This window comes from Balaenoptera ricei, chromosome 1, assembly GCF_028023285.1.
Source record: "Balaenoptera ricei isolate mBalRic1 chromosome 1, mBalRic1.hap2, whole genome shotgun sequence".
NCBI classification, from domain to species: Eukaryota; Metazoa; Chordata; class Mammalia; order Artiodactyla; family Balaenopteridae; genus Balaenoptera; species Balaenoptera ricei.
Genome location: NC_082639.1, coordinates 109,100,748 through 109,113,804, shown reverse-complemented (window position 1 = coordinate 109,113,804; position 13,057 = coordinate 109,100,748). Strand labels below are relative to the sequence as shown.

The window sequence follows — 13,057 nt, the reverse complement described above, 5'->3', positions numbered from 1 at the left end:
TAAAGCAGACTATAGAAGTGAAAAACAGACCTGAATTATTCATATTAATTTTTTCTTGTCTTTTTGAGTTGATCCTGCTCCTTTTGTAGAGGTTGTACTGTGATGTAAAACTTTGGCAAAGGTGGATTGCTACCCTAGGAAAATGAAAGGTAGCAATAGGTATTCCTTTTTGATTGGCCAATTTCTTTGCCCAGTTTGGTACAACAAGGAAGAGGTAATATAGCTTTACTTATTCCACTTCCTCTTTTCCTTCTTCCATCTGAGTGGGTGTTCAGATAGCTTGTGGATTTAGAATTTTAATTTTTTTAATGTTCTGCATTTTCAATAAGCTTATAATATTTTTTGTTGGCTTTCCCCAGATTGGATTTTGATGATGATGGAGAAGGGAACAGTAAATTTTTGAGGTAAGATCTTAAAAAACTTTCTCTAGATTTCTGATATTAAAAATTAGTTCATTATCTTTATATTTCTGACTCATAATATTTTTGTCTTTAGGCCTAAGGAGAGTGCTTCATCCTAAAACTAAAATTACCTATTATATTATACCCCATAAAATTTTCAAGCATTCTGGTAATAGCTCCAGAGGAAAGAGCTCAATGAGGGGAGAGCAGAGAATTTACAAGACCCTCTGTATCAGTTATCTATTGTTGTGTGGCTTAAAAAGAACAATGATTTATTATTTCTCACAATTCTGTGGATTGGTTAGATGGTTATTCTGCTGATCTTGCCTAGACTCACTCATAAGACTGCATTCAGCTGCCTTGTCAGCTGGGAACTGGACTCAGCTGATAAGGCTGGGTATCTCTTTCTTTGTGGTCTTTTATCCTTAAGGAGGGCAGACTGAGTGTCTTTACATGGTGATGGCTGCAATCCAAAGGGCAAGTCCCAGTCTAAATGCTTATCAAGCTATTGCTTTGGATTGACATTTGCTGTTGTCCTATTGGCTAAAGCAAGTCATGTGTCCGAGTCCTGATTCAGTACACGATGGTGCTACACCAGGTAGTGAATACTGCTAAGTGTAATTAGTTTGGGGGTCATTAATGTACTAATCTTTCATGCCCTCTAATACTCATTGACTTCTCCTACAGAGCAGGAATTGGAATTTGTATCCTTGAGTAGTGAATCTTCTGGAGAACTGAAAATGGACTTTTCAATATATTGATGAAGGAGTTCTTTCAGAGAAGGGAAATTTTATTTTTGCTTATGACCAGTTACTTGGCTTTGTTTTTAAGTAAGGAAAGCAATAAGAGTCAAAGAATGGAAGATAACCTTGACTGCAACCTGCCTTTTTTCTTTTCAAATTTGAAAATATTACCTAGGTAGTGTCTACATTGCAGAATAACAAATATTTGAGAAATAAATAAAGGAGCCCTGTTTTTTAAACAATTTATTTTATTATGTGAGCGCCCAGGCTTCATTATTTGTTTGTTTTATTAACTAAATTCTTAAAAAAATATAAACATTATTTTGCAAAATTTTTAAACAGTGCAAAGTTATATGTAATGAAAGTACATCTTCCCTCACTTCAGACCTTCAGAATCCTTCCCCTTAGACAATTATAGTTTCCAGTTTATTAAGTATCCTTCCAGAAATATTCAGTGCATATGTAAGTGTATTTAAATGCACGTATATGTGTGCACATACACACACTCATTGTCTCCTCAGGTTTTGTTTTTACACAGAGGATGCCCATATTGTAAACTGCTTGCCATTGTTTAGTTTTATATTGCTTAGTTTAGTCAGTTACATCTATCTGTGTGTCTTTTTTTATTATTGTTGTTGTTTTTGCAATGTTTAAAGTGAAAGCTTGTGTTTCTAGCTACTGCCTAGTCGCAGAACACTGCCATATATTCTTGAAAACAACAACCATGATTTGGCCACCATAAAGAGGTAGTTGCAAAATATTGGAGAAAGCAGTTCTCCAAGAGAGCTCTTGAGACTTAATGAGTGTCAACAAATGTGAAGAGGGGTAGAGATTTCAATTTCTGTTCAAGAATAGACTTTTTTCATACAGTTCCATTGGGAATTCCTCCAATTAGGAACCCCTAATTATAATGATAAATACTGTTAGTGGAACTGTGTTGTGCATATGAATGGGATAGAGGTAAACGCTAGTCTTATTTATACCTATCAGTTAGCTCTATCCCTGAGTCATTGCTTCCATTTCCACAAAATCTGGTAGTCACAAACTATATGCAAATTTTAAAAGGTTTATTTGTCTTTTCCCCAACCATAAAAAAAAGGTTTTCATAATTCATCTTACCAAGTAGGTCATTATGCCCAAGTGAGGCATCACCAATTTTTTTTATTTGACCATCAGTACTTTTTTTTTTGGCCTCACGGCTTGTGGGATCTTAGTTCCCCAACCAGGGATCGAACCCATGTCTCCTGCAGTGGAAGCGTGGAGTCCTAACCATTGGGCCGCCAGGGAATTCCCAGTAAATTTTTTTTTTTTTTAATTGGAATTCTCCACTTTGGTCAATGAGTGAAAGTCTTATTTGCATTGTATCTGTAAATCAATATTAAATCTCCTTGGTGGATGAAAGCTGTAATTTATTACCTCTTTTCATCACTTTGTTCAAGTGTCATTTTTTAAAAAAATTTATTTATTTAATTTATTTATTTTTGGCTGCATTGGGTCTTCATTGCTGTGCGTGGGCTTTCTCTAGTTGCGGCGAGCGGGGGCTACTCTTCATTGTGGTGCACATGCTTCTCATTGCAGCGGCTTCTCTTGTTGCAGAGCACAGGCTATAGGCATGCGGGCTTCAGTAGTTGTGGCACATGGGATCTACTAACTAACTAACTACTGATAGTTGTGGCTCGTGGGCTCGAGAGTGCAGGCTCGGTAGTTGTGGCACACAGGTTTAGTTGCTCTGCGGCATGTGAGATCTTCCGGGACCAGGGCTCGAACCTGTGCCCCCTGCGTTGACAGGCAGATTCTTAACCACTGTGCAACCAGTGAAGTCCCAAGTGTCATTTTGTTATATTCTCCAGACAACATCTATAAAATAATTTTTAAGAATATGAAGGCTTTGAAATTCTAGGTATAATATCAGAGTTGCTAGTATCTAAAATAATGCTTCTCAAATTCAAACAAATGCATGTACAAATCTGCCAGGGGTTCTTGATAAGATAAAGATTATAATTCATTAGGTCTGTGGTAGTGCCCAAGATTCTGCATTCTAATAGATTACTAAGTGATGCTGCTGCTTCTGGTCCACTGACCACACTTTGAGTAGCAAATATCTGGAAGATTCATTCTTGAGATTCAAAATTAATATGAAAGGACTTCCGTGGTAGTGCAGTGGTTAAGAATCTGCCTGCCAATGCAGGGAACACTGGTTCAAGCCCTGGTCCGGGAAAATCCCACATGCCGCGGAGCAACTAAGCCTGTGCGCTGCAGCTACTGAGCCCACGTGCCACAACTACTGAAGCCTGCGTGCTTAGAGCCTGTGCTCCGCGACAAGAGAAGCCACTACAGTGAGAAACCCACACACTGCAATGAAAAGTAGCCCCTGCTGGCCTCAACTACAGAAAGCCTGTGCACAGCAACGAAGACCCAACGCAGCCAAAAGTAAATTGAAACAAACAAACAAACAAAATTAATATGTAAATTATAGGTCTCTTTTTTTCAGCTTAGATCACTGTTTTCATTAAAAGTTTGTAGCATCTGATTTACAGTATATTTTGTGTCTTAGAAACCCTTTGTCCTTGAGCCCAAATTCCACCATACCTCCATGTTTGCCCGTCGTTCTACTTCTGCTTTCCAGTTATTTTCAAAAATTTTGAAAATTCTTGGGGTCAAATTAGTTGAGGATTTATAGCCTGCGAAGGAGCAGTATAAATTCTGGCTGTAATTTTTTAAAATTTATTTATTTATTTATTTATTTATGGCTGCGTGGGGTCTTTGTTGCTGCTCGCGGGCTTTTCTCTAGTTGCGGCGAGCGGGGGCTACTCTTCGTTGCAGTGCGTGGGCTTCTCATTGAGGTGGCTTCTCTTGTTGCGGAGCATGGGCTCTAGGCATGTGGGCTTCAGTAGTTGTGGCTTGCGGGCTCTAGAGCGCAGGCTCAGTAGTTGTGGGGCACGGGCTTAGTTGCTCCGCGGCATGTGGGATCTTCCCGGACCACAGCTCGAATCCGTGTCCCCTGCATTGGCAGGCGGATTCTCAACCACTGCGCCACCAGGGAAGCCCTGGCTGTAATTTAATAACTGGTTTAACTGCAAATTTTGTGAGTCTTACATATCTCCCAAAAGCTCTTTCTGCCCAAAGTTGATAGGTCTTTGCTATATCCTGTGACAGTGAGTGAGAAGAGGAAAATTTAGATCATCCAGAGAGTAGAGTAATGTTTTCAGAGTTAGGTTTTCCTCCTTCAACACATCCTCCTTTGCGGTTTCTGTAGTAGTAAACAAGATTTATCAGCTTATTAAATAGAAGTTGTTGAGATGAATGGATTGTGTTTCCTTAATCAAAGAGGTATAAAGTTCATTGTTTAAATCATAATTTAAGACTCTTAGAAACTTTTGCACATCAAAGGAAACAGAGTGAAAAGGTAACCCATGGAATGGAAGAACGTATTTGCCAGTCCTATATCTGTTAAGGGGTTAATTTCCATGATACTTGAAGAACTCCTGCAACTCAATAACAAAAAAACAAGCTGATTAAAAAATGGGCAAAGGACTTTTAATAGACATTTCTCCAAAGAAGATATACAAATGGCCAAAAAGCATATGGAAAGATGCTCATGATCACTAATCAGAGAAATGTAAATCAAAACCACAATGAGTAGGCCATTAGGCTGGCCACCATCAAAAAACCTGGAAAATAACAAGTGTTGGTGAGGATATGGGGGAATTGGAACTCTTGTGTACTGTGGGTGGGAATGTAAAATGGTGCGGCCACTTTGGAAAACAGTATGGAGGTTCCTTGAAACATTAAAAACAGAATTATATGATCCAGCAGTGCCACTTCTGGTTATATATCCAAAAGAATTGAAAGCAGGATCTTGGAGAGATATTTGCACACTTATGTTCACTGCCCAATTTTTCACAGTAGCTCAGAGGTGGAAGCACCTCAAATATCCATTGACAAATGAATAGATAAAGAAATGTGGTATATACAGCTAGTGGAATATTATTCAGCCTTAAAAAAGAAGGAAATTCCATCACATAGTACAACATGGATGAACCTTGAGGACATTATACTAAATGAAATGAGCCAGTCACAAAAAGATAAATACTGTATGATTTCACTTATATGAGGATCTAAAGTAGCCGAAATCAGAGAGACAGAAAGTAGAATGGTGGTTGCCAGGAGCTGGGCGTGGGATGGAGGTGGGGAGAGTGGGAAGATGGTGTTCAGTAGCTATAGAATTTCAGTTTTTCAAGGTGAAAAAGTTCTAGAGATATTTTGTACAACAGTGTGAATATATTGTAGTTAGCACTACCAAATTGTACACTTAAAAATGGTTAAGATGGTAAATTTTGTGTTACACGTTTTTTGCCATAATTAATGAAAAACAAAAACAAAACAATCTCTAACCTCAGTGGTGTTGACAGGGTAGTCAGCTGTGCCCTCATGAGATCATCATCTTTTTTTGGAATGTCTGATAAGTAAGAGTAAAGGACACATTAGAAACCAGACAAATAATAGTCATGGGTTTTTAAGTTCTGTGGGATGCTGTTATTAGCTCTATTGCTTTGTGATGCCTTTTCATTGGCTTTTTTTTGTTGAATATTTTTTATCCCTTTCTAGTTTTCCTTTCAGAGTGAAATAGATATAACAAGTGTAATGCCTTGGACTAAGCCCCTTTTTTTCTCCTTCAGGTGTGATGACGATCAGATGTCTAATGATAAGGAGCGGTTTGCCAGGTAATGTAGTAGAGCATCTTGGTCCTTGTCGTGGGACCAGGCGATTCAAAAATACTGAGTTTTAATTTTATCTCAATGAGAGTTAATTTCTCTATCCAGTCTGTTTCTTCTTCTGAAAGCTGGTGAAACTTAGTATTACACTTGTTGTTTACGTTCGGGTAACAGGGCTTCAGACTTACAGCTTCAAACTAATGGTATATTTTACACAGTGTTTTTATGTATGTGATAGATATCTATACAGTGTGCTTGCTGGGTGTCCACAGGGACACAAACAATATGAATTTCTTTGTTGCATTTATTATTAAGTGGATCTACAAAATCTGTATAGATAATGGTTTTATTCTTTTAAAAATAACAGCAAAGAAATGATTTATGTGAAGACTGGAGTTTTTATTGAAAAAAATATGTTTATCTGTCAAGAGGATGAAAAATACTTTGCTTTATTAAACAGATCCTTCTCAAGTCAAATATTGGTTTATTTTTAGAAAGTTTATTCTATATATTATTAAGTAGTAAATTATTTGTTTTTTAAAAATCGAGTTTGCAGCCATCTCAGAAAAGTGAATAATCCAAAATCCAGTGCTTAACTAATAAGCACTTACTATTTATTCATTGCTGATACTGCTGGTCTGGGGCCCATACATTGAGAAAAATTGATGTAGAGGGCTAAGAAATATCAGTCAGAGTAGTTTAAAACTACTCTGAAGCAGTGAGATGCCATCATAAGCTTTGAATGAGATGCTACTATATAAAATGCATATGGGATTTTTCTCTAGTAGCATTATATAGGACTGATTAAACAGAAGCACTGTAGTCAGGGAGGTAGATAGGAGGCTACTGAAATAATAAGACAGTGATAAAATCGTGAGGGCCTGGGCTAGAATGGTGGCAATGACAGTAGGAAAGGAGTGGATTTAAGAGGTTTTTGAAGAATTTGTTTATCGAAGTAGATACTTGTAAACATTTTAGGATGTGAACCATCTCTAAAATGAGAAGTTAATAATAGGGATCTGGGGAGTAGTTTTTCAAAAGCTGCATTAGAAAGTGAAGCCATCAAATAGTAGTGGTGGTACAGGTTCACAGTCTCTTGACTGAAATTCCTAAAAGCTATGAAAACATGAACTGAACTGTTTTAGCCTTCATTTGTCTTGCTTAATGTGAATATTTATACATTCATGTATTTCACTTGGAAGTATTAGAGTGTAAGGGATTATGGATCTGTAGGGGTAGGAGTAGTAATAGGAATTTTAGATATTTAACTGTCAAACAAAAGAACTCATTTCTTTTTCTTTTCTTTTTTCTTTTTGGCCACACTGTGTGGCTTGTGGGATCTTAGTTCGCTGACCAGGGGTTGAACCCGTGCCCTCAGCAGTGAAAGTGCAGAGTCCTAACCACTGGACTGCCAGGGAATTCCCAGAACTCATTTCTTTTAAGATATGATTTGTTAAGCTAGTTCACCTCACATATCCTCCTTCGGAATTCAGTTAGAGGGTCTTCAGAAGCTTAAATGAATTTTCCCAACTTTTTGAAAAAATGATTTGTAGTTTGTTAAGGAATTATAACAACCCAGTGAACATGAAACTTCACTTAATATCACTGTTTTCTTTCTCTTCTGGTCAGTATGCATAAGTTTTCACATGGTTCTTATCATTAATATGTTATTTTTTGTCTCTCTCTCTTTTTTTTTTTCCTGCTGGCCATTTTTTAGAAACTTTCCCATATATTGATAAAGTCATTATACTTGTCATTTTTTTTTAATTAATTAATTTATTTATTTATTTATTTTATTTATGGCTGTGTTGGGTCTTCGTTTCTGTGTGAGGGCTTTCTCTAGTTGTGGCAAGCGGGGGCCATTCTTCATCACGGTGCGCGGGCCTCTCACTATCGCGGCCTCTCTTGTTGCGGAGCACAGGCTCCAGACGCGCAGGCTCAGTAATTGTGGCTCACGGGCCTAGTTGCTCTGCGGCATGTGGGATCTTCCCAGACCAGGGCTCGAACCCGTGTCCCCTGCATTAGCAGGCAGATTCTCAACCACTGTGCCACCAGGGAAGCCCTATACTTGTCATTTTTAATAACTAGTCTTTCAGCCTGTTATGTCATACTTAGACTTTTTTTCTTACTCTATTTATTGTTAATCTCTTTATATTTATATATATATTTAAGATGGAATTGATTACTGATAAACTGGCCTACCAACACCTTATTTCTTCAGTTGCCACCAACCCTTATAGTATTTTAGTTATCCAGAGAAATTTAGTGATAATCTTTGTAGCCCACTCCGGGGAAGGGGGAGTTGGTACTAGGATCCAGCAATGTTATGGCTTTATTGCAGAGAAATGGGAAAGTGACTGAATAGAAATTTACTACTTTAGGATCAAATCATTGATAGGGGATATATCAGAAACTTAGCTCTTAGTTTTATTTATGTAATTTCTCCAGTGAAGCTGTTGGGCTATTTTGTCTGTGAGTGAATGTGTGCTGTATGTGTGTTATAGAAAGATTGTGATCACTTGTTTGACATTCTTATCATGATTTACTGTTTGATTTTTTTTCATTACAGAATAGCATATGTGGATATCATTTTCTTTTCAGATTGGGAGCAGTGTGTGAGAATGGTATTCCCTTGTTTGTTTATTGTTCAAACTGTATATCCTTGGTTTCTACAGAGAATGATTGGCTTTCTGTGCTCAGATTATGTTAATTTATAATGAATATTGGCCTTGCTTTTATGTTGACCTTTGTCCTGTAAGTTACTTTTTCTTAATCCTAACAGATGGCTTTGTAGAGTTACAGGCAAGGTTCTTGTCCATATTTCCATTTTCCCCTCTCTTCTCTGCATCTGTTTTGTTCTATTTCTTTTCTTTCCTTCCCTTCCCTTTTTTCTCTGTCCCTTCCCTCTCTCCTTCCATTCCTCCCTCCCTTCCTTTCTTCCTTCCTCTCTCTTCCCTTCTTCCCTTCCTCCCTCTCTCCCTTCCTTCCTTCCTTCTTTCTTTTTATTTTACTTTTAGCTTAGTTCGTTAATTCTGTTTTTAGGTCGGATGATGAGCAGAGCTCTGCGGATAAGGAGAGACTCGCCAGGTAGGAGAACAGTGTCTTTTGGCATGATGAAGCAGATCATGCTGCTTTTTCTATCCTTTTTCTTATTCTGCTCTTTTCTTCCCCTTTCTCTTCGTGTTTTTCCTTGTCTGTGGCAAGAGAGGACAAGATTTTTAGAAGTTTGTGTGTAACAGGAACTTTGGCTTCCCCCATCAGAAAGTGGGTGGTTGAGGGAACTTTACTTAGGAATTTAAGAAATTGCTATTAGTTTTTATCGATTTCTCTTTTCATCTTTATCTTAGCACTAAGTTTCACAGAATAAAAAGCTTTCAGAAACCGTGCAGCTGTGCCAGTTGGTGCTTTAGCAGGGAAATACTCCTTTATCAGAAAACCAATAAATATATCTGTGTTTGCAATTAGTTCCCAGTCTTTAGGCCTCAGTATTTACTCCACACCTCTCTAGAAGGCTCACCCTTATCTTCCTATGTAGACTCACAGCCTAGATTACTTTGTCTCGGCAGTACTGGTGTTGCTTTGGTGTTTGAATCTTTTGTGTTTCCCAGAAAAGCTTAGCAGCCTAGATGTGGCTATTTAAAAGATCAGCCTTATGGATTTCAGTGTCAGAAATCTGTCAGATACTAGGAAAATGGGTGCTTTATGTTTGAGCGTAGAATTTTATGTTTCTCAGGCAAAGTAACTAAATGTGAATCTATGTTGTGAGACCTTTTCAGTAAAGGAGACTATGGAGTTCTCTTTGGAGACTGTTGTCGATAATGTAGAAATACTGTGGAAGAAATGTTGTGCCCAAATTTTCCTGTTTTTTGGTCTCTGTGATTTGGGATGACTCAGTAGGAGATAGATCACTAATACCAGTACCAGTTTTTATTACTTCCCCCCTCTTACCTACCATTTCCTCTTTCAGCTGGGCCACAAGCTCATTTTGCTGCCATTTCAATTTATGGCCTCCTACGAACTCTTTCACTCTTCATAAAACTGATTGGTGTGGTATGGTGGGAAGAACATTGCATTCATTGGGAATGAGGGCAGCCCTTAGAAGAGTCAATTAGCTGCTTGACCTTAGTTTGCTCTTATCATTAAAAAAGAGATTTATGTTAGATTTGTTGTGTTCTTTTTGTTTTGGCAGAGAACTTTTGTTCCTATAGAATCCTTAAGTGGTAATAGAAGTCAATAAAAAAGACAAAAGCAAAGCTGCTCAAGTAAAAACAGTAATGTAGCATGTTGTTTGGGTCTCTCCTTGAAGCAGTCCCATAGAAGACACTGAGGAACTATTAGGCTTTCCAGAAATCCAGTTTGAAAACTACTGGATTATTATTTTTAACGATGATATTCTGTTTGATTTTGAGGAAGTCATTATTGGAGATATGTTCTACTTACCCTGGTGAGATCCAGATTGTATGTTTTCCGGTCTTTAAACATCTTCCTGTCCACTTCCTCCTATTCTCCAGTTCACTTTGTCCCAAATTGGGCGCCCATAAGGGACCTCTAGTAGATGGTATCTTACAAATCTCATGAGCTCAGTGTACTGGCACCACATCCAGATAGAGAAGGTAGGGCTTTGTGCATTAGTGGGACAAGTAAAACTTCCAATTCTGCCGTCTAGTGTTGAGAATAAGACGGATGTTTAGAACAAACAGCATTTTATATACCAAGGGAATCTATACTATCAATTCTTGTATCAGCTGTTGAGCAACATACTTATGTTGGAAAAAATTGGTCATTTTATGTTTTCAGCCTTTAAAAAGTTGAATTGGTAGACATGAAATCAGCCAAGCTGCTTTCGACATTTTTTAAGACTGTCATTTCTTAAAACACATTTTGTTCTGAGGGAGTGGTAATTTACATAGGAAGTGAAGTTTCCAGGAGTTAGAATTGCTGGTATCTGCTTGTACCCTGTCTGCCTCATTAGTTTCTATTCCATACTTGTTCTGCATGAGAAGTTTGGCAAACCTTACTTTAACTTCTGAGACTTAAGCATCACTAAATCTAAATACCACATTTCTTCAGCAGCTCACTTGGTATTCATATCTCTCTCCCAGCTCCCAAATGGCCAGATGTGACCACCTGGATGGGGCTTCTCCTCTCTCTCTCTCCATGCAGGGAAAATCATAGTGAAATTGAACGGCGCCGACGGAACAAGATGACAGCCTACATAACAGAACTGTCAGACATGGTACCCACCTGTAGTGCCCTGGCTCGAAAACCAGACAAGCTAACCATCTTACGCATGGCGGTTTCTCACATGAAGTCCTTGCGAGGAACTGGCAACACATCCACTGATGGCACCTACAAGCCGTCTTTCCTCACTGATCAGGTCTCTGGGAAGCACAGCTGAGAGAGTCTAGAATCTTTTGAAGGTTTTGATCTTTTTGGGGTAGATGACCATAATCCTGAATAGCGCATTATACTGGGAGTCAGAGCAGAGCTGAGTCTGTAGTTTCTTATTTATTTATTAATTTATTTATTTAATTTATTTTTCGACTGCTTTGGGTCTTCGTTGCTGCACGCAGGCTTTTTCTAGTTGCGGCGAGCAGGGACTACTCTTAGTTGTGGTGCGCAGGCTTCTCACTGCAGTGGCTTCTCTTGTTGTGGAGCATGGGCTCTAGGAGCGCGGGCTTCAGTAGTTGTGGCTCGCGGGCTCAGTAGTTGTGGTTTGCAGGCTCTAGAGAACAGGCGCAGTAGTTGTGGCACATGGGCTTAGTTGCTCCACAGCATATGGGATCTTCCCGGACTAGGGCTCAAACCCGTGTCCCCTGTATTGGCAGGCAGATTCTTAACCACTGTGCCACTAGGGAAGTCCCTGTAGATTCTTTAAAGCACAAGAATTCCACTCTGAAGGAAATATTCAGACCATGGGAAAGTGAGTTTTGATCCCTGACTATACCATTTATTAGCTTTGGAGCAGTGAGAAGTAGAGAAGAATTGTGAAAGCTATTTAGCAAAACTTATAGGTACTTTAGAACTGTACTCATGAAGAACAGTGGAATCGCAGGGAGAAGAGATGACTGTGTCCATGAACCAGTCCTTTTCCTTGGCTTTAGGGTTGTAGAAGATGGAAGGAATCTATTTTTTATTCTGGAAGCAGCTTCCAGTTTTAGTGATACAAGGAGTCTAATAGGAAGTTGTTGTTGCTTAGAGATGTGCTCTGTTACATTTGATGCACTATGAGAAAAATAGAGAAGGCAAAAACATTTCCAGCCTTTCAGGAACTCAGTCTGAATATGAATATGTGAGTGGTAGGATACACACATAAGTGAAAAATGATAGGAAATGGGTACGGAGAAGAAATGCCTTAAAAAAACTTATTAATAATTTATATAGGATTAGATATGTGTGTGTGTATATATATATATATACTAGAGGGATAGCTAAAGTGAATAGAATGGCCAGGCCTGAGTGAGAATAGTCAGCAAAAACTTCAAAGAGTAAGGAAGCCATGTTGTGTTTTATTAAAAATAACACTTGGTTATTGCAGAAAAATTTGTAAAATATAGGAAGTATAGGTAAGAAAAAATTGACCTATGATGCCGTGCTTTTATTCAGAGGATTAGAAGGAAAGAAAGAATATAATTTGGAAGAAAGCAATAAGAATTTTCCAAATAGGATGGTCTATATGAAAGTACATATAGCACAGATTTTATATATATGTACATTGAAATAGCTAATCAGTTTGTTCTAACAGAACACATACAGATACTGATTCAGCAAACTCCAGTAATGCACATTTTGTAAGCTAACCAGCTGCTTTGTGCTATTAGAAAAGTAAAGAATGGTAAGAGATAGTCACTGGTAGAAACAGACATGTAAGTAAATCAATCATAATATAAACACAGAATCAGTTTTGTATCAGAAGGAGGTACAGTAATAAGTCCTGTAGAAGTGCAAATATGGAAAGCGAAGAATAGGGGAATAGTGTTGTAAATATTGGAAATAACTTGATCAAAAGCATAGTGAGAATAATCAGGTTATTCAAGGAAAATCAGGTAGTTTAGCATGCCTTGGGAGATGGTAATAGAAAAGTAGGCTGGGACCTGATGATGGAATATTTAGGTGTTATGTTAAATAATTTAGATTTTAATTTTTAGGCAATGGGGAGCTATAAAAAATGTGGTAGCATTTTAAGGACGGATTGGAG

At 38.1% G+C, this 13,057-nt stretch overlaps 1 protein-coding gene across 4 annotated transcripts in view; it reads left to right on the top strand.

Annotated features, from left to right (window-relative positions):
- The window catches only part of ARNT (aryl hydrocarbon receptor nuclear translocator), a 65,116-nt gene that overhangs the window by 28,106 nt on the left and 23,953 nt on the right, over nt 1-13,057 (top strand). For 2 of the 4 annotated variants that reach the window (XM_059930410.1, XM_059930401.1), the window contains exons 3-6: nt 360-404; nt 5,824-5,868; nt 8,902-8,946; nt 11,023-11,236. In XM_059930410.1, the coding sequence (XP_059786393.1) occupies nt 360-404; nt 5,824-5,868; nt 8,902-8,946; nt 11,023-11,236 (349 nt within the window). The remainder of the gene's footprint in view (nt 1-359; nt 405-5,823; nt 5,869-8,901; nt 8,947-11,022; nt 11,237-13,057) is intronic. The other 2 variants (XM_059930429.1, XM_059930420.1) reach the window with 1 other exon arrangement.